The sequence below is a fragment of the Oryzias melastigma genome, linkage group LG1, assembly GCF_002922805.2.
Source record: "Oryzias melastigma strain HK-1 linkage group LG1, ASM292280v2, whole genome shotgun sequence".
Lineage (NCBI taxonomy): Eukaryota > Metazoa > Chordata > Actinopteri > Beloniformes > Adrianichthyidae > Oryzias > Oryzias melastigma.
In genome coordinates this window covers 13,912,665-13,932,205 of record NC_050512.1, presented here as the reverse complement: position 1 = coordinate 13,932,205, position 19,541 = coordinate 13,912,665, and the positions used below count along the sequence as shown (strand labels likewise).

Genomic DNA, 19,541 nt, shown 5'->3' with positions numbered 1-19,541 from the left:
TAGCACAACCTCACTTATATGACCCTACCTTTATTTAGTCATTTTATCATGTTGTATTCCCACACTAGACATAAAATCGTGCAAAAACAGAAAATTTCGTCTGGAAAAAAAAGTAATTATTTTCGCTGTGAACCGCAGAGTTTCTGCAATTTTTAGACAACAACTGGTTCTCGTCGTTCTAGAAAATTCATGTCTGTCCCCATCCCAAAATAAATTAATGAATGTTTCCTTGTTGTTGATTTCTAATAGCCGCTTTTGTCCAAAAACTACAAATAAATGTAATATTCTCTCTTTAATTCAATAAAATGTCAATCATAGAATATTCAAATAAGTTTAAGTTTATTTTAGACAGTTTTATTACACTGCGTGGTTCCAAAGGGTTAAAAAAATGAGCACATTTGTAGGATAAAAGTCTGTCTATGTGACTTAGTTCTGCAGAAAGTCCTAATCATTTTTTTTCTTTGTCTGTGAAGGCTTTACCTTATTCCCCCCATTCCCTTCTGCCATGGGTGACTTCCTCCAAGATTCTTTTGGTCCAACCACTCCTGAACATCAGAAGCAGCGCCCGGACCCCAACACCTCCTTTAAGACCGAGTACATGAGTTTCCCTCCTCCGCTGCAGCGCTCCCCGCTCAACACGGCCAAAAAAAGCAGGTCAGTCTTCCCAGGAGCACCTGTATGCTGTCTGATGATCGTTGGCATTAACGCTCTCCAACTGTTTTGATCTGAACCTTATAGACCAGCGGATCGAGTCAACACCTCCTACACCAACAACATCAGGCAGCTCAAGTCTTCTAAGCCGGCTGCTGTTGCTAAAGCGGAGCTGCAGGAGTCTCCTCCTTCCTCCCCTGCTTTTGCCAAATCCCACTCCAGACCGCAAGAGTTCGACAAAGAGAGCTTCAGCAGTGTGCCAGACGTCAGTGATCCCAATACAATTACAAAGACTTTCAAAGCTGGCCGCAAAGCTTCTGCACAAGCCAATCTGGCTTCTCGAAGTAGGACTCCCAAGAACAGACGTAGGAGGAGCAAAGTTCACAACAAAAATGGTGAGGGTGTAAAAGTGGAATCAGGAAATCATTTTTGTGGATTTGTTCTTCTCTTTTTCCAGATATGCTTATCAAGCACATGAAGGATTAGTGAGATTCAAGTGTAAAAGCATTAATTCCTCCACGTTTCCCCCACAGGTCATGACAGTGACAGTGCAAGCAGCACTACTGACTTTGCCCAGCAGAGGGCAGTGTTGTCTCACCACAGGGATCCGAATCAGAGTCTTCTGGACAAACTGACACAAGAAAAGCTGGACAGCAAGACGAAGCTCGGCAACAAACGAAATGACATCTCCTCTGGTATAACTCCAAATCCCTGCAGGGGGAAACGTGCACACACAAATCATCATTTCACTTCATCCATGTTTTCATATTTTCATTATTTTCTTTCTGTCTCATTCTTTTTATATTTCTTTCCACATTACATTTTGAGTTAATTTGCTTTTTTAATTTATCTTACTCACAGCTTACACTTGGAGAACCCCCTTCCTCTCTAACAGAATTGCATGCACAGAAGCACCAGGTAAAGTCACCGTGCAGATTCCAGCATCATGTGACCTTTCTTTCATCTAACGCATCATGCATGATCACTATTCAGCTCAGCCCAAACCCGAGAGGAAACATTTGGCTTTATTCTCTATTGAATGTTTTATTTGGTTCTCAAGTTGTAAAATGTGAACATTTCAGATGCAAGCAGTGACTTCTCCCTGTTTGAAGCTCTCCGGGAGACTATCTACTCCGAGGTGGCGACACTGATCTCCCAGAATGAGTCTCGCCCCCACTTTCTGATCGAGCTCTTCCATGAGCTGCAGCTCCTCAACACAGACTACCTACGTCAGAGGGCGCTCTACTCTCTGCAGGTAAACGCGTCTGTTTGCTCTGTATGTACTAACTCAGCCCGACTGCTGTTTGAATCAGCTCAAAGACATTTGATTAGGACTAAGATAACAAGGTTTTTTGGGACCCACTTTGATGAAAATATACTCTTGTGGCATTTTCATGATAATGAAGGACATATTAAATACTTTAAATTTCTTTCATTCAAATCCTGAATCAGGATCATGCCAAAAGAAGAGCTACTTTGTGTTTTAGAAAATTCGCTGGGTGGGCCACAAGCTCCCTGCTCCGCTCCATTCTGATGCCTCCACTTATAGACTAATCCAGGGGTGACAAACTCATTTGCATAAGCAGCCAAAATCCAAAACAGACCATAGGTTGCCAAATAGGATTAACAATTATTGAACATACTAAAACGAAAATTTTAAAACTTTAAAACCGTGACTTTTGAACATAATTATGAACTTAAAATTAGGTTAGCCAAAACAGCTATCATGTTGCTGAAAAAAAAAATAGCAAAACTTCAAATTAGCCTAAAAACTGAAAAAAGCCTGAATTAGCCAGAACAGCTAGCGTGTAAAACTTTTTTAAAAAGCTTAAATTAGCCAAAACAACTTGGATGTAGCTGACATATTAGCTAAGATCCAAAATAGCCAAAAAAGATCTAAAAAGACCTCAAAAATCCTAAAAAAGCTGCCAGAATGCCAATTTTTTAAACTTTGCATAATTCTGAATAATAAAAACAGGCAGGAATATTATTCCAGAATAAATCAACTTAAATCTTAAATAATTAATTTAATAACAAAAAAATAAAATTATGTGGAGGATATAATTACCTGATCACGAAGGAGAAATGAATAATTGCGGTTTGTGCTTGGTTGGATTAATGACACCAAGACGGACATTTATAGCGACAGAGCTGTGAAAACAAAAATCCCTGAAAGTAGCCGTAAAGTAAAATGATTTGATTCTGGGTTTCTCTCAGGACATAGTGACCAAGCATCTGGAAGTGCGGAGCGCCGCTGAAGACCACCCTCCCCGCCTTGGTCCTCCAGCGTGGCCCGCGTGCTCCCAGTCCGAGCTCACGCCCAGTCAGAGTCTGTCCACCAGTGACGAAGTAAGATCGCTTCTCACTTTCTCCCTCCCATCTTGTTTTTCCTCTTCCCACAATCCTTTAAAAGTGTTTCTCTCCGTCACTGTTTAATCATTATTTTCACAAAGACCGATCCTCTTCTACCACTTTTTTAATCAGACTTGTCTCCTTTAATTTCTCATCATCTCGTCTTTTCATTCTTTCATGTGTCTTTTATTTCCTGATTTGAATCTCCCCTCCCTCATTTCCTTGTCTTTCTTTAGATTTAACCTGACAGCAAAGCTTTCAGAAGCCTTTCTGTTTGAAAAGATAAATAAAAAGGCTGCCCTCGTCTCCCCTAAAGTCTATTTTACTTGATTAAACATGTCCTCTTTGTTCTGCTCCAACTTCCCCAGAGTTGTGCTAATTAGAAGTCCTGGCTTTTGTGTGTCTAAATGTTGCCTTTGTTGGAGAATGATTGATAAAATGACACTTTTTAAAAATCCTTTAGAGTTTTAGCGCTCAAAGCTACTGCTTCTATGTCCGTTATGTAACTCCTTTTCTTTTTTTTTTTTTAGTCCTTTGATAATATCAGCGGTTTAAAAGTTAAAGTCCTTCTAGTGGTGATACACCTGTGTGTGAGAAATATGTTCTTCACATTTGACTCCTCCTTCGGTCTGTGGGACACTAGTTACTGAGCTGCAGCGTTACAAAAAAGAACAATTTTATATTTATCATCTGATTCTGAAGGAAGTTTTATTTTGAAAAACTACCAGATTCTCTCCACCACATCCAAACTCATTCCTGACGCATGTCAAGTTGCTCGTCCACATGTTAAAAATGCATCCGCTTCTTTCTTGAAGCTCTTAATTTGAAGGTTAACGAGAAAAATATGTTTGTAAAGTTTCTTTTTAGCAGAAAAGAAACAGAAGTAGACTTGGACTTCAAAGATAAAAGAGGTTTACATTTAACAGACAAAAACCAGGAGTCTTTGCTCCACAAAAATTAAAAGTATTGAATTTATGAATTTGGAAATAATTCCTTAAAAAGCCTTAACAAAGTCATATTTTTTTATATCTCATCCTTGAAATGTTGCTGTTTAAAACTTCTTAGTTTCACATGTCTTGTCGAAAAAGCTTTTTTTTTTCTTTTTCTTTTGATCAAATAATGGAAATAAACAGCAGAGATGCACCAAAACGATGAATACTGACCATCAGTTAAAAAAAGAAAAAGCAAACTAAAGCATCACGGCACAGGCAATGACAAGAAGCTGCAGTTTTGATCATAAAATCGGAAGAAATTAATAAAATTTTTTATATACATTGCTTAAAAAGTCTGAAATTTAACTTGAAGAAATTTGTAGGAACCCTGTTAATAAAAATCCATTATATTAATCAACCAGTTGATGAATGTTACAAAAATGCTTCTGAATTGATGTTTTTTAACATATTTAAAAATAACAGCTTTTGTTTTTGTAATAAATTTTAATTAATTGTATTTTTTTAAGCTTCCTCTTTGACATTTAAAGGTTAAATAAAAATCTATATCACAATTTAATGGTTCTAACACAAAATCTATTGGACAACTAAAGTTTAAGCTGCAGATATTTTACAGAGGATGAAGATATGCTCAAAAATTAAGGGAAACAAGAAGCTAAAAAAAAGCCAATTTCAGCCTTGTAGAAACTGGTATGTAAAAATGTCTACACTAAACCAACAAAAGTGCTCTGTAACCACTTGATGGTTTCCCCTCCAAAGTCCCCCCCCCCCAATTGAGCAGCAAACCATTAGGTCCTATTTTTATAGTCTTTAGTTTGATCCAACTGTAGATTTGAACTAATAACCTCAACTGAGCTTTCTTCCAAATGTACTCCATCAGAGACATTTGTTTGTCTGAAAACAACACTTTTGTTCCACAGGAAGTGGTGGAGAAGAACTTGAGACACGCACGGGACACAAAGAAGAGGAAGGAGGACGCTGAATCTGTGGACGACAGCAACATGTCCACCTCCTCCAACCTAGAGGCTTTTGCTAATGATGACTTGGGTATTTTTCTGCACATTTACATCATTTGATGTCTGACTTCACTGCTGACAGGGCTGTCTGTTACTCCACATCTGTGCATTTGAGCTTTTTTATCACTTTGATAAGCAGGAGATTTTGAAGTTTTGTGTTTGTGGTTACTCGACCACAGTAAACCCTTGCTCATGTAATCTGACATGCTTTGGTTCTGAATGCATTTAAACCCTTTGACCTTCTTGATTTTTTTTTTTCACATTCCTTGTGTGTCTCCTTTCGATGTGGCTCAAACAGGAAACACCGTCATTCATTTAGACAAAGCTCTGGCAAGGATTAGAGAGTATGAGCGCATGAAGCTCAAAGCCGAATTTAACCCCTGCGATGCCGAGCATCCTCCTGCAAACGCTGCCGAGTCCACGGAAGGTATCCAGTCACATGACGCCAACCCCCCTGTGTTCAACATATGCAAAGGCCCGCAGCAACTCCGCTGAGGTCTCTCATTTGTGTGTTTGGCGTCTTTGGTCGCATTTGTGCAGTAAGATGTTTTGTGTGTGCAGGAGCTGCAGCCGGCAGCGTTCACTGCCCGCAGATCGACACCCAGCAGCTGGATCGACAGATCAAAGCCATCATGACTGAAGTCATTCCCTTTCTAAAGGTAGAAGGAAAGCCAAAGAAAAATGAAAATAGTTTGGAACAGGAGACATAAAGTGTGAAAACGACATCTTGTCGTTTGATCAGGAGAACATGGACGAGGTGTGTTCCCTTCAGCTCCTGACCTCTGTGCGGCGGATGGTCCTTAAACTCACTCAGCAAAACGATGAAAGCAAGGAGTTTGTCCACTTTTTCCACAGACAGCTGGGTGGAATACTACAGGTAAGGCTAATGTCAGCCTCCTGAAATGACTTTGAACACTTTTTTTTTTTAATCCCTTGATGGTTTGCATCCAGGACTCTCTTAGCAAATTCGTGGGGTGCACACTAAAGGACTGTGGGGAGGACCTGCTGGTGGAGATCTCAGAGATCCTCTTTAATGAACTGGCCTTTTTCAAGCTCATGCAGGATCTGGATAACAGCAACAACTCCAAAAAGGCCACAAAACACAAGAGAAAGGCTGAAGGGCCCAGTAAACCAAAGCATGCTGCTGAGGTTTGTCATTTCAGTGTTTCTGAATTCTGCTGCTAATGTGTTTTAAGGAACCAAACATTGACTTTTGCTTTATTTTCTTTGTCCCTGTAGGACAATGCAGTCAGCAGCACTGAGAAATCACTTGGTTCAGTGAAAACCGATGAAGACAAAGTAGGTTTTTTGAAAAAATAATGCAATTTATGATGTGTTTATATACAAAATTTGAATCGTATTTTTTTAAGGATCAAGATGAGACGTTAATGGACAGAACAGAGCTTTACATGCAGACGAAGAACAACAGGAGCAGCGACGCTTCAGAGAATGAGGATGAAGAGCAAGGACTGGAAGTGCTTTTGTCATTCAGTAAGTCAGAAAAAGTTTGAGGAAAAAGGCGTCTAAATAAATAAATAAATAAATATGACCCAGCTGATCCATCGAATGAAATATTTAGGCCAAGATTTATTTTCTGAAAATGTCTCACCAGTGACATCCACTCCCCCCAATGTGATTTTTATTTATTTATTTTACTGGGATTTTGGATTATTCTGAAAAGTTGTATCACCTTTTGTCGCCTGCCAGGTCTTTCCAAAGCAGAGATTCAGGCTCTGACAAACTGTGGCAGCGGAGAAGATGAGAACGAAGAGGAGGAGATGGAAGAGTTTGAAGCCGGACCTGTAGACGTCCAAACCTCCTTGCAGGCTGCCGCTGATGGGCAGGTGGAGCAGGTCGGTTGGTGCTGCAGACAGTCCTGTCAGGATGGTAAATAATTCATTTGTTTCTGTGTTGTCTGAACCAAATAACGATGTTGTGCTCCAGGGGGCTGGCAGCAGTGAAATCCAGCTAGAAAATCCAAAGCAGGAGAGTTTGGAGAATGATGAAGGTGAGTTTTATTCTAATAAATGCATAATTTAAACCTTTTTCTTTTATAATAAATGATTCCTTTTCTTTTAGACGCCAATAGATTGACTGGAACTGCCAGCTCCACGTTAGAGGGAAATATTAGCGAGCAAAGCCAGATTCCTGATGAGGAGGGCAAAGCTGTTGCATCAGAAAGAGTCTCTGCTCCCTCCCCACCTCAGAATGTCCCCCGGGAGTCAACAACCACCAGTAGCCCTGACACAGACTCCCCCGTCCTTATCAGTGTAGATGTAAGCACATCGCCGCTTGTTTTGTGTGATCATCATATCCGTGACGGATGACTAAGGTCCCACGTTTGTTGTTGTTCTCATTTCACTGATACAGGAAGCAGGATCTGGCAACACGAGCCATAAGTCTGATGAGGACGACTTTGTGAAGGTGGATGATCTGCCGCTGCAGCTGACCGTCATGACCGAGGTGTGCAGGAAACTGTTGTATGATGGAGTATTAGGGCCACCATAACAACAAAAAAAGGTTGTGCAATTATTAGGAAAAAATTAAAATTTTATATCAATAAAAATGTATAATTATTAGAAATAAAGTCAACATTTTACAAGAAATACAATCACAAATTCACTATAAAAACAGTTTTCATTTTATAAGAAAAAATGACATTTTTCAAAAGAAAGTTTTCTTGTAATGAAAATAAATTTGTACATCCCATTTCTCTGAATTACTTGCAACACAAATAAACAGCTGATGTTCAATGGCCTGTGAAAGATTTTAAAAGCTAAAGGTTACATTTTATTTTGGAAAAAGCATGACTGTCCTTGTTAAATTAACTTTATTCTCGTAAAACAATTTTTTCTTATAACTAAGCGACTTTATTACAGTAAAATTGTAATGTTTTTTTTATAGTTTTGACTTACTCTTCTTGTAAAGCCTTTATTTTTCTTATAACTGTACGACTATTTTAAGATTGACTTTATTCACATATAATTTTGACTCTTTGTTCGTAGTTTTATAGATTTCCTGGTGTAAAACTGACTTATTCTCACAATGATATAGGTATTCTTGTAACTTTTTTCTTATAATTGCACAACTTTCATCTTGTAAAATTTTGACTTTTTCTCATAGTTTTGACTTTATTGTAAAATTTTGACATTTTTCTTCTAACTGTGTTATTTCATTCTCAAAAGTTATATGAACTTTTTTCAACCTGAAACTACTTAATTCTCCTAAAATTGAGACTTTTTTCTCATAATTGTAAGACTTAATTCTCGTAAAATGTTGACTTGTTATAATTGTACAACTTTATCCTCATAAAATTTTTACTTTTTTCCCCATGTTTGACTTTTTTTTCCTCACAATTGTCCGACTTTATTCCTATAAAATTTTTACCTTTTTCTCATAAAATTTGGATTTTTTTTTCCTCCAAATTCTGCAACTTTATTTTTGTGAAATTTTACCCTTTTCTCACAGTTGAATGACTTTATTCTCAAAAAATGTTGACTTTTTTCTTATAATTATATGATTTTACTGTCGTAAAATTTTGACTTTTTCTCCTCTAAATTTCACGACTTTATTCTTGTAAAATTTTGACTTTTCTATTTTTCATAACTGAATGACTTCATTCTTTTTGTCTGTGATGGTGGTCCTAATACTTGGTCGTAATGTTGGTTTTTGTAACACTAAAGCGTTGATGTGAGATGATGTGTGTAACCATGTGTGTTGTGTCAGGAGGAGCTTCAGAAGAGAATCGTGGAGGAGCAGCAGAACAACAACCTCTCTATGGAGATCCTCAATGACAACACTGAACTGCTGACTGAGCTGGTGGGAAATGCACAGGCACTAAAACAACCAGGTTAGCCTCATACTTCTACCTCACCACTATTTTCTATTTCCATTGATGTCTTGTGTAGAGAAAATGACAGATTTTCTTTTTTTTCCAGAAAGCATGGATGTCCAGAATGAGTGAATGAAAAACATCTGACTGCTGTATTTAGTAACACTATGCTGTGTTTCCTTTTCTTATTTGTTAGTTTAAAGAAGCAAAGTTACACACTTGTAGTCATGAATTAGCTGTTACAATCGCACATGCACAACTTTAAACAAATTTAGTGTTTATGTTCTTCTAATTTCTGAATGTTAAGCAAATATGATCTGGAAATTTCTCGCTGCTAATCAACCGTTGCGTTTCTTGGAATGCCTGTTCAGATCTGCCTTAGACTTCTTGCCTCTGGGATCAGTTTGACACGATTGTTTTTGTTCAACTCGTCTTGCCTTATTGTTACGCACCACTTCTGTTCTTTACATGGATGACACTACAGCCAAGGTTCAGCTGGTGTTCCTGGTTTCTTTCCATTTAGCTTTACCCATCCAGGTAGATGTATGTCCTGAAGGTCCCGCTAAAGGTTAGCTCCTCTTCATCTTCTTCACTGTAGTCAACATTTTATTTTAATCAATAAAATATTTGAACTTTTAGAAATGATTTCTTTGGAGTTTTGTATTTTTTTCTGAGCATGTCAAAATATAAAAACTAAAAGTATAGAAAGGATGATTTGATATCCATAAACAAGCACTATTAAAGATTTAAATCTGGAAACTTTTATTAAATCAAAAACTAAGGATCAACGTTTTTCATCATTAAGTAAATGAACATGTGAACAGAAAAAGCAAAACAGGATCTAGAGCTGGATTTTGGTTAGTTGTTATCACTTATCTCTGCATTCATAGAATTCTCTTTGATCCTGATTAGGATCAACCTCACATGAAATGAAATATCTTTGAGGGTCACTCAGCCAGTGGCCTCCACAGAAACTAGAACGGCAAAGACAACAAAACTCTCTCGTACACATTTGTTTCTTTGGTGCAAAGGATCCTTAAAAATAAAAACTATTAAAAAAAGAACTTGACAGTTTCACATCACTAGTTGTGCAGTTAAAGCTTTTTTTGTGCCACAATCAGTCAGATCCAACGTGATCAGGATTGAGGGTTATGGAGGTCACCAGGGCATGCAGGGGTTCGGACAGTCCCGGATGTATGACTCCAGCTTCCCTTCTGACACTTGCATCAGCGTTGTGTAAGTGGTCAGCTGAGAGGACAGAGGAGAAAATATTACAAAACTATTTCTATGTAGTAAAACGTCCGGATTCTGAAGGAGAGGCTTGCCTTGTTTAGCACTGGTTTGGTTGAGAGCATGTCATACAGTGTGCTCAGAGTGATGTTCTGTAGAAGAGGAATCGGGAGTTGGTTCCAAAGGTTAAAACAGAACCGGTTTAAGGTCAAAGAAATGAAGCCGGTAGAGGTCTGGACTCACCGTCTGCGAGATCTGGTTCATGCATTTCATGGCGGGAGTCCTGCGGTCATCCAGGAAAAACGGCTCCTTCCAGTGGTCGTAGTTTGTCTCCAGGACGTACCAGCGGCCCAGCTTTGGATCGAGCCTGAAACAGAACAGAACGAATATATCCATGAATCCTGGTGACACGAAACAGTAACGCTCAGTCAGGTGATATGAACCATGACTTCACCAGCAGAACATGTGATTCACTTCCTATCTGCTAAAGATTGAGACATAACATTTCAAAAAGGCATTTTCATCCCTAAATGTGAAGCTTCCTGTACTGAAGATGAAAAAGCTTGAGTTGAGATTTCACTACTTACTCCAACACATCAATACTTAGTGTCCTGGAGCGGGTGATGATGCATCCCTGCCCCGTTTGGTTCCCCCCGAGGATGAAGTACGCCGGAGCGAGCATCTTGGTCTGAACCAGAAGACTCTTAGCTTCCTCATAGCTGAAAGCAGAAAAAAATCAAATATTCTTATACATAAATATGAAGACAAAACATTTAATGAATAAAGAGGTTTTTTTAATTATTATTTTTACATCAATACTTTCAGCAACTTCGTTTTTCAGCAAAATTTCAGAAATTGGTCGTATTATATTGAGTGAGTTCATCTGCAATAACTAACATTTTTTCAGCTATAAATTATTCTGCTTTCATATTGTCCAACAGAAGTTAGAGATTTAAGCTTTCTCTAAAAAAAATATTCAAATTACTAGTAATTTTCTCAAATGTACATAATTTATTTTGCTGTAGAGTTATGATTGGAGTGAATGGAGCAGCCTGGTCAACCATCTCTCTTTTGGAATTCATCTCCTTCCACTGTTGCTAATATAGCGACACCATCCCTATTTCACACTGTGTGTGAATTACATTTAAACATGCAGCAGTGTAGTCTATTTGTGTCACTCGACTGAGCTCAGACAGAGCAGCAATGACAGCTGAATTCAAATAGACGAGCAGTTTTCATGTTCATGAACGCGTGATTCATATCACTACTTACAGTTAATTCAGTAAAAATCCATGTGTTTACGTACTTTTAGGCTAATTTTAGTCTTCCTTGTTGTGTTTTATTTGAATTTAGCATTTAGGCTTAAGTTAGCTAGTTATGAAATTCTCATTGTTTTAAGGTCAAATTAGAAAGTAGTCAATAAGTTTAGTCTTTCTGCAGATAGTTTAGTATCTGCTGCTAGTTCAGCTACTTTAGCAATAACACTGCCACAGTCTAAACAATATTTCTATATACTGTTTCAGTTTTAAATAGACATCTCATGGACATTTTGTACTGATCATGGTTATGTTTGAATTCCCACCCTAATCCCCAACTAAAAAAACTATAAAGCCTATAGTGGCCTGGATTTTTTTCCATACTTTTTTTTCCCTAAGCGGCGGATATGACGTCACCTATTTCACAAAGTAAAAATCTAATCTACTTTGTTCTGGTCATTAAAAACGTGTATGGTGTATTAAAAATGTACATTTAAATATTTTTTTTTGCAAAAAATGTTCAAATGCAATACATTGTGGTCTATATTTGCTAATGTAGTGAGCACTGATGAACACTAGTTTTTCACAAAGGCTTCTAGGGAATTTTCAGGGCACTCGATTTCGGAATTGTAAATTCAGACAGCACTACAGCATGGCAAACGTACTGTAAAGTGCACTATATAGTGAGCAATGAAGGAATTTGGACATAGACCATGCGTCCTAATGCAGGCATGTCCAAAGTCTGGCCTGTGCTCAAATTTCCACCGGCCTGCAGACCTCTTTCATAAAATCAATGTGGCCCCCAGTACTTTCCAAAAAGTGTGTATTGTATGATTTCTTGATAGTAGTTGAATAAAGTATGTTTTAAGCAATTGTGGCTTCAACGCTGTCGTGCAGCCTTTCTGTGACACTTTCTAGCTCATTTCTGAAACTGTAAATAAAAAAGAAAAGTTGACGGTGAGGGCCATCGCTTCCAGGAGAAGCAGAAATTGGAATATTTTTTCAGTGAAAAATTAAACAATTGTGTTTGCCTAATATGCAGAGAGACTGTGGCATTTTTATCCTTAAAAAAAAAAAATACTGGAAGGTTACCTAGTTTTAAACAGCTTTTCAAATTCTGGAATACCTGGTTGCTTTTTCTAGAACAGTTCGAGTGAGAAAGCTCATCCACATCCCGTCTCTTTGTCCCAAGATCCATTCCAGGATTCCTGCAAGTGACCACACAAGTTTGGATCCTTCTATTCTGAAAACACTTCAATCACACTGTTCAAGAAAGCTGAAAAAGTATGGATAGCTCACCAATGTAGCCTCCATCAAGGCTGAAGCGCTCATTCATGGTCAGAGTGAACATATGCTAAAAGACAGAAATGAAAGGAAATCAAGAGGACATAACTCCAAAAATAATGTTTGATGCTGATTGAATCTTCAACTCAAAGGTCTAAAAGGACTCACAGGCTTGATGCCGGTGAGCATGCCCACATATCCAGCAAAGTTTGTGGACTTGAAGACCGTCTTGTTGTTTTTCTTGAAGTCGAGGTTAACCACCAGAGGCTTCAGCTTCTCACTGATGGTCCACGACTTGTTCTTTACATCCCAGCTGCACACAGACACGTTCTTACAGAGAGCCGAGCCAACGCTTGGCTACCACATGAAAAAAGAGAGACACTTTCATGCTCTTACCCCAGAAATAATCCAAAATCTAAGTTTCTGGCATGAAAGAGGTTGCCTGTGAATGTGGGAAAAGTGAAAATTTAGAATATTTTATTCCACCTTTTTAAAGAAAACCCACATGCAACTTCACCTTTGCTGTCCTCTGCAACAACTGATGTGCACACTGTGAACACCTCGTAGAAAATATTGAACAACACAACTTCACCTGAAATGTAAACAATTACACACAAAATTACAGTTTGGAGTCAGAGGAACTTTTACAAACTTCTTGGATAATTTTTATTGTAACTTATTAAGTTATTTTACCAAGAGGAACCCCTGAAACATCAGCAATTCCTTTGATTTCCTCATTAAACGGGCTTGGTAATGTGTCTACCATTAAAGGCTGCAGAGGACAAAACAAAAATATTTATTTAAAGAAAAACACATAATTACTTAACGCACAAAATTTACACTCACCAGCGCAATGTCAACCAGCTCTATCAGCCGTCCGCTGGGCACAAAAGCATTAGCCAGATCCCTTATTGCTTGAATCATGTTGACCAGCTGAAAAAGGAGATCATTTATGTACGACTCAGAGCGGCCTATTTTCTAAAGGTTTCGAAACGCTCTTACATCATTTTTTCTTTCAGTGATCACAGGGGCCCATCTCTTGCTGGGTGGTAAGTCCAGGTCCACCGTGTACCAGCGCACAGCTCCTCTGAACCTACAGAGAAACGACCCGCCGTAAACAAAGACACCTGTGTGCTGCTGTCAATGACAGGATCCTCTTTACACCCAGCTCCACATTTTACCAACAATTTAATTTAATTGAGTCACAGAAGAAAAAAAAACATAAAAAAAGACATTTTTTTTCAGATAAGTTGCTTAATTAGTTGAGGGTCTGCTTGGGAAGAACATACAAAAAAAAGAGATACAATAAACAGCATCAGAGAGATGAGAAATCTCTGGTTCAGTGGCCCTATGGTAGAGTGTCTGCCCTGAGACTGGAAGGTTGTGAGTTCAAACCCAGGTAAAGGCATACTAAAGACTAAAAATGGTTCTTGTGTGCTGCTGTGTCTGCAGCTCACCACTCCCCCAAGGGGATGGGCCAAATGCAGAAAACCAATATTACATCCCTAAGTGTGTTCAGAATTAAAGAAAAGCTCATATATGTTCATGAAAATCCGTAGAAAACTTTCACCGCAGCTGCAACTTTATTTATACACCTTATAAAACCAGGTTTCTTAGAAATTAATTCGAAATTATTCTCCCACTGTCAGATTTTCTTTAAATAAACAAACTGCCAATGGAATAAGAAAGTTGGTTTTGCCAAAATACTTATATTATTAAGAAAAAATATATAGTCCCTAGGCCAATATGCTTAGTGTTCTATTGAAAAACTTTCTTAATAATATTAATTTTCTTATAAGACAGAAATCAACTTAGTTGTTGGTACATTTTTGACAGTTTGTTTTGAAAGTGTTACAAAATGCTCTATACAAGTTAGAACATGTGGGTTCCTTCACTGCACCTTTTTTTTTACAGTCAATACAAGCTGAAACATCACATGACATAAACCCAATTACGTCCATTTCCTTTAAAAACCAGCCGTTCGTGATTGAGCTGGAGTCACGTGTCGTGTCAGAGAGCAGCAAAGTCAGTGCGTCGCTGATTACAAAACCTTATAAAAGTGTGACCCAGTTAACCGACTTTCAGTGTTTATTACACTTACGTGGGACCGCTGGGTGGATACATGCCCGCCCGGCAGTCTTCTGTATACTGTGGGTAAAACAGATTGGATGTTTCATACATAAAAAAAATCATTGTAAAATGTAAACCAGTGAATATTTGACAACATCTCTCGAAGACTGACGGGACGTTCCACTTACCGGCGGCACAAACTGTGACACGGTGTTGGAGAATAGAAAGGTTAAAACGAGAAAAACGCGGTGATCCATGTTTGAAATTAACTCCAGAAACTGTTTACTGTCAAACGCGGAAGTTGCTTCTGTTTACCTCATGACAGTGGAACAACCCATTTCTCAAATAGGGGGGGGGACTGATTTGTTTTAGAAGTAATATATTAAAACACATGTACATTATTAATGTATCATAACCAGATATTTATGGATATATTTTTTTCTATTTTCATTTTGTTTACATTTCTCATATGTTAGAAAATGCTGTGTAATTCTTTTTTTTTACATATCGAAGACAATCGCCCCGCGATTTCTCCGACTAATGGTTGGTTCCATGCTTGGATGAAAGTAAACTCGTGGTTGATAGCATTCACTTCCTCCTACCCTTTTCTGTTTAAACTGGGTCTAAATAAAGGTGTTAAACATAGTTTGGCCTCACTAAGCAACTTTACATTTGGGTTCATATCAACTAAATAACAGTATGTACACTTGTGGTCACCACACGAAATGAACCACAGTTCACAAACATGAGATAACCATACCTCAACCAAATTTCAAGTTACCTCAGGGTCATAGATAAAACAAAAGCACAGTTTTCTTTTCTTTCTTTTTTATTTTCTACTTATTTTTTTTTTTCAATTAAAAAATAGTTATTAAAAAACTGAGCAAGAACGCTTTTTGACTATAGTGAGCTACATTGAGGATCTTAATTTGAAAGTCTACAGCATATTATGAAAAAATGAAGTTCAGTTTTACGTTAAAGACAGTGAAGTGCAGAGAACAAATCACTAAATCAAACCGGGACCATGACTTTGTATGAGTATATGCTATATGTATATGTAGATATTCTTGTATACAATCAATAGGCCACATTCAGATACATTTATAAGAATTTGATTTTTTTGTCCTTGCAAATTGAATATATATGTGTATACTGCATTGCCAATATGGCTTCTGAAATTACATCAGAAAATTCAGTCTTTGTCATTACAAAAACTGTATTTGAAAATTCACAATACGTGTCTAACGTCTCACTTGTCTACATTTTGACCTTTCCAATTTTCCTGTGATTTGAACTTTTTAAAGGTTGTGTCCCATCTCTGGATAAACCAAAATTCTCATTGAAGGACATTTCTCAAAAAGATAAGCAATGCTAACAAAAAGTAAAACTTGCTAGTGCTAATTTTCTCTTCCTTGACAATCCCGCTGGGGTTTCACATGGCAGATGCTTGAAAACACTACTTTTCCTCAGTTACACAGATGACTGAACATAAGTTGGCAATGCCAAACTTCTGTTTTCGTGAAGCTTTACAGACATTCTTGTCAACACTGACTTAATTTTAAAAAATTAATAGAAAAGACATGACAAAATAAAGTTTTGCTTAAACAAATAAAATAAAGCAGTTAGATTGTGGTTAATTTTAAAGAAAGTATTCAATACAAATACAGAGAAAGAACATAGTATTTAACCAGAATTTTTATCAATGATTCCATTTTATTTTACAATTTTAATAACCTATAAAATTTAATTCCAAGACTTTTAATTTCAAAATACCTGTATTGTATGTAAATTTTGTCCTGCCAACACAGTAACATTTCTTACAACTGTTTGTGGAATTGGTAACAGAACCGTATTCTGAATACAAACTTTGTTTATTGTAAATTCAACTCTTCTTTATGTTGGTTGTAAACTAATCTTTTATTTTTCACTAATCTAAAATATATAAAAATGCTGTTTATTAACATGTACTCTCTATGAAAAAGCTATAAAAAAATCACTTCCTTTAGGAAATGTTCACTGAGGAATAACCTTCCTGTTTTGTCTAAAGCTAATCCTCATTAAAACACAGCTTGAAGTGAGAATTACATCATAACATAAATCTGCTTCATGTTCATCTGCAGCCTTGAATACCACCCACACACAGCTTTAGCTTTACTGTCATTAATTATTGATGAATTGGTTAATGAAGACGAGTTTAAGACTGTTAAAGAGGACTTTCAAATACACACCAGTGCTTTGAAAGTTTCTACAGAGCGAAGTCACATCATGGTTAATTATTTACACAAAAAAGCCCATGAAGTAACATGAAACTGGAGCCGAGGAAGAGAAAAAACAAGCAACCACTTCCAAACTTCCTTAAAATTCAGGAACATTTATTAAAAATACAAAGACAAAACAGCTGTATGCAGTGTGGCGTTGGCGACAACGACCTCCGCAGAATCCCTGTGGTAAAAAGACACGCAGGAGTCCATGAGTCTTCATTTGCAGTACCTGTCAGCTTTCATTTTGCTTCTCCTGTAGGAAAAACAAACCACATGTTAAACTCAGTGAACATGTGAGTGACACGCTGGCCTGCAGGGAAAAGAGAACACATGTTCTCTCAGGTTTGAGGTTGAAATGATCAGGACAGGAAAACAAATAATTAGAAAATAAAGTTCTTGGAATCTTAAAAAAAACATACAACAGTCTCACAGCAGGAGAGCAATATAAAAAGGTGTAAAAACAGAGAATATGAACTAAAGTCAGTTAGAATTACACGAGGAAATGGTATTTTGTAAGCTAAACTCTCATATGACTAAACACTATGTTAATTTAAATCTAAAAAAAATTGGTTTGATTCAAAGTCACTTACAGCTATTTATTTACAGAGGAGGAAAAACTTAGATTATTTTTGTATCAGTTTGTAATAATGATGCATTTTATAAAGGGCACCTACAAATTTAACAACAACAAATTCAAGGCCCTTTTTCTTAATTATTAAATTAGGTTTAAGATCTTGTATACAAAGAAAAGCAAACTTTAGGTTTGGACTAGTAGAGAAATCAACACAAACAAAAGCAAAAGCCGTTGTTACTTTTCTTCTGACAAATAGTGTCATTTCCTTAAAAAGATTTCTCTATGTCCTTTAATTTGAATGGTTGTCGCCAATATTTTAATTTATGTCATTTCTATTGTTTAGTGAACGAAGCAGAAAACAAGTAATTTAGTAATTTTTAGAGCTTATTTACACATTTAAACTGTAACGTTTATGAATGTTATAGTTATTTAACACAAATAACTTTAAGTTAAAGCTACAATTCAAATTCTGACTCTAAAGTTCTAGCAACATTTGAATTTCCAAATTTGAATTAGTTTAAAAATTTCTGTTTATTAGAAATGTGGACCGTTTTTTGTTCTACGTTGGAGCTCAGAGCTTGAGGCGCTCTTACTGAGCTCAGTCCTCACACAGAACAGGCTAATAACAGGATTATCAGGCAGAGCAGACAGAACAGAGGAACATCCCTTCATTTTGACTAAAGGAATTATTGTTGAGCATCTTACCAATTCTGGATGAATATTTTTAATACCACAATACTGTTCTACGTTTTCTTTACTGGCAGCTTAATTAACCATCCAACATAATTTTTTTTTTTTTTTTTAATCTGTGCTCCTTTTTTAACAGCTTTTAGCCCTGTTTCTAAAGGAAAGGCAAGTTTAAATCAAAAGGTGAAAATTTCAAGACTTTGAAGCCGGAAGAATGTGGTCATTGAAGAGAGGCTGAATTCACTTCACGGCTGATGTTACTCTGGAACACTTGTGTTCTACTGGCGTCGGTTCTGTTAGTGCTGAGGCCTTTAGAGGTAATTGTGGCTGAAAGGCGTAGCGGCAACTTAAAATGACTCTTTCTCCACTAAAAATTGACCATTGCACCACACAGGTACACACATTAGCTAGCTGGCCAGACGTAATAAAAGTCCAGTTTATGAACTCAAGAAAATTATGATTTTTCCTAATTATTTTGCAACCATACAGAAAACATTCCACATTGACTAGAGGGAAAAAAATCTGACCTTTTTGCTATGAACTTATGTCTTTTAAAGTCCCACTCCAACCACATTTCTTTTTCCACCGTAAAATCATTTCATTTGATCTTTTAATCCTGATTATGAAGGTTTTAGCCCAAATAAATAAAGCCTTTGACGTTTTTAAGACATATTTTATGCATTTCCTTTTTTATGCCATTTTAGCAACTGCATCATTAATCTGATCTTTTGTAGCATCCAGTATTCTGATCTAACATAATTTGAATTAAGAAATACTCAGAAATGCAGGTTGAATCCTAAATGCTTTAATATAGGTCCTCTATTATGATAAAAAATGCAAGAAGTACATGTTAAAAAAACACAAAAAACTTAATCAGTGGGTTTTTAAAGCCATACTTTAGGTAAATACTGACTCTTAAGATGCTTTTTATTTTTTTTTGGAGCAGAAAATGCAAAACAACAGAACCACTTAAAATCTACACATTTATAATGTTTTAATAAATCAGGTGTTTAAAAAACAGTGAGCAACTATTTCTCCTATTCCATCTTAAACATCACCTTTTTTACTGTGTTTGGTGTTCTAGGGTTACACTTCAGCACAAAGCCGCTTTTCTCTGCTTCAAGGGTTAAAGAGATTTTGGTTGCTGAAGGAGTATTAACAAATTTCAAATTCAACTTTATTTGTATAGCACTTTTCCTGCTACCAAGCATCTGAAAGTGGTAATTTTTCATTCAAAACTTTGATACAGTGAAGGAAGAATTGGTCCTCAAAGTCAGAAATACTAAAAGCATTCTCGTCCTCGTACCTGTCAAGCAAAGCTTCGTGAAACTTTCCATCCACCCGGGCTCTCTTTAACGTGGTGGCATCTTCTTCATTC

The 19,541-nt window shown here is 36.9% G+C and overlaps 3 protein-coding genes across 9 annotated transcripts in view; 1 reads left to right on the top strand and 2 right to left on the bottom strand.

The window, feature by feature from the left end:
• pcm1 (pericentriolar material 1) overlaps positions 1–9,446 on the top strand; it is a 25,851-nt gene extending 16,405 nt beyond the window's left edge. For 5 of the 7 annotated variants that reach the window (XM_024259432.2, XM_024259433.1, XM_036212064.1 and 2 more), the window contains exons 22-40: positions 474–654; positions 739–1,046; positions 1,185–1,346; positions 1,513–1,569; positions 1,734–1,906; positions 2,869–3,000; positions 4,874–5,000; positions 5,268–5,396; positions 5,531–5,628; positions 5,712–5,846; positions 5,921–6,118; positions 6,209–6,268; positions 6,340–6,460; positions 6,677–6,822; positions 6,914–6,977; positions 7,049–7,245; positions 7,340–7,432; positions 8,696–8,819; positions 8,908–9,446. In XM_024259432.2, coding sequence (XP_024115200.1) covers positions 474–654; positions 739–1,046; positions 1,185–1,346; positions 1,513–1,569; positions 1,734–1,906; positions 2,869–3,000; positions 4,874–5,000; positions 5,268–5,396; positions 5,531–5,628; positions 5,712–5,846; positions 5,921–6,118; positions 6,209–6,268; positions 6,340–6,460; positions 6,677–6,822; positions 6,914–6,977; positions 7,049–7,245; positions 7,340–7,432; positions 8,696–8,819; positions 8,908–8,933 — 2,531 coding nt within the window. In that variant the 3' untranslated portion in view covers positions 8,934–9,446. The remainder of the gene's footprint in view (positions 1–473; positions 655–738; positions 1,047–1,184; positions 1,347–1,512; positions 1,570–1,733; positions 1,907–2,868; positions 3,001–4,873; positions 5,001–5,267; positions 5,397–5,530; positions 5,629–5,711; positions 5,847–5,920; positions 6,119–6,208; positions 6,269–6,339; positions 6,461–6,676; positions 6,823–6,913; positions 6,978–7,048; positions 7,246–7,339; positions 7,433–8,695; positions 8,820–8,907) is intronic. The other 2 variants (XM_036212065.1, XM_036212068.1) reach the window with 2 other exon arrangements.
• Positions 9,447–9,541: 95 nt separating this feature from the next.
• asah1b (N-acylsphingosine amidohydrolase (acid ceramidase) 1b) lies at positions 9,542–14,982 on the bottom strand. Its single transcript, XM_024259446.2, has 14 exons — positions 14,830–14,982; positions 14,673–14,719; positions 13,574–13,664; positions 13,418–13,504; positions 13,265–13,343; positions 13,089–13,163; positions 12,968–13,013; positions 12,740–12,884; positions 12,587–12,641; positions 12,414–12,495; positions 10,619–10,750; positions 10,275–10,398; positions 10,127–10,183; positions 9,542–10,049 (listed from the first exon to the last, which is right to left on the bottom strand). The coding sequence occupies exons 1-14, from the start codon at positions 14,896–14,898 to the stop codon at positions 9,960–9,962; spliced, it is 1,179 nt and encodes a 392-aa protein (XP_024115214.1). The 5' UTR covers positions 14,899–14,982; the 3' UTR covers positions 9,542–9,959.
• A 2,010-nt stretch (positions 14,983–16,992) lies between these two features.
• frg1 (FSHD region gene 1) overlaps positions 16,993–19,541 on the bottom strand; it is a gene marked incomplete in the record, with an annotated part of 10,460 nt that continues 7,911 nt past the window's right edge. The window contains 2 exon segments of the mRNA XM_024259447.2: positions 16,993–17,155; positions 19,470–19,541. Of these exon segments, the coding sequence (XP_024115215.1) occupies positions 17,119–17,155; positions 19,470–19,541 (109 nt within the window).

What these genes read in the sequence shown, in the direction of transcription:
- asah1b (XM_024259446.2), bottom strand. Translation starts at nt 14,898, where the DNA reads ATGGATCACCGCGTTTTTCTCGTTTTAACCTTTCTATTCTCCAACACC. An exon ending in TATCCACCCAGCGGTCCCAC is followed by an intron (nt 13,665 to 14,672) that starts GTAAGTGTAATA and finishes GTTTCTCTGTAG; the next exon opens with GTTCAGAGGAGCTGTGCGCT. An exon ending in TGTTGCAGAGGACAGCAAAG is followed by an intron (nt 13,014 to 13,088) that starts GTGAAGTTGCAT and finishes CCACATTCACAG; the next exon opens with GCAACCTCTTTCATGCCAGA.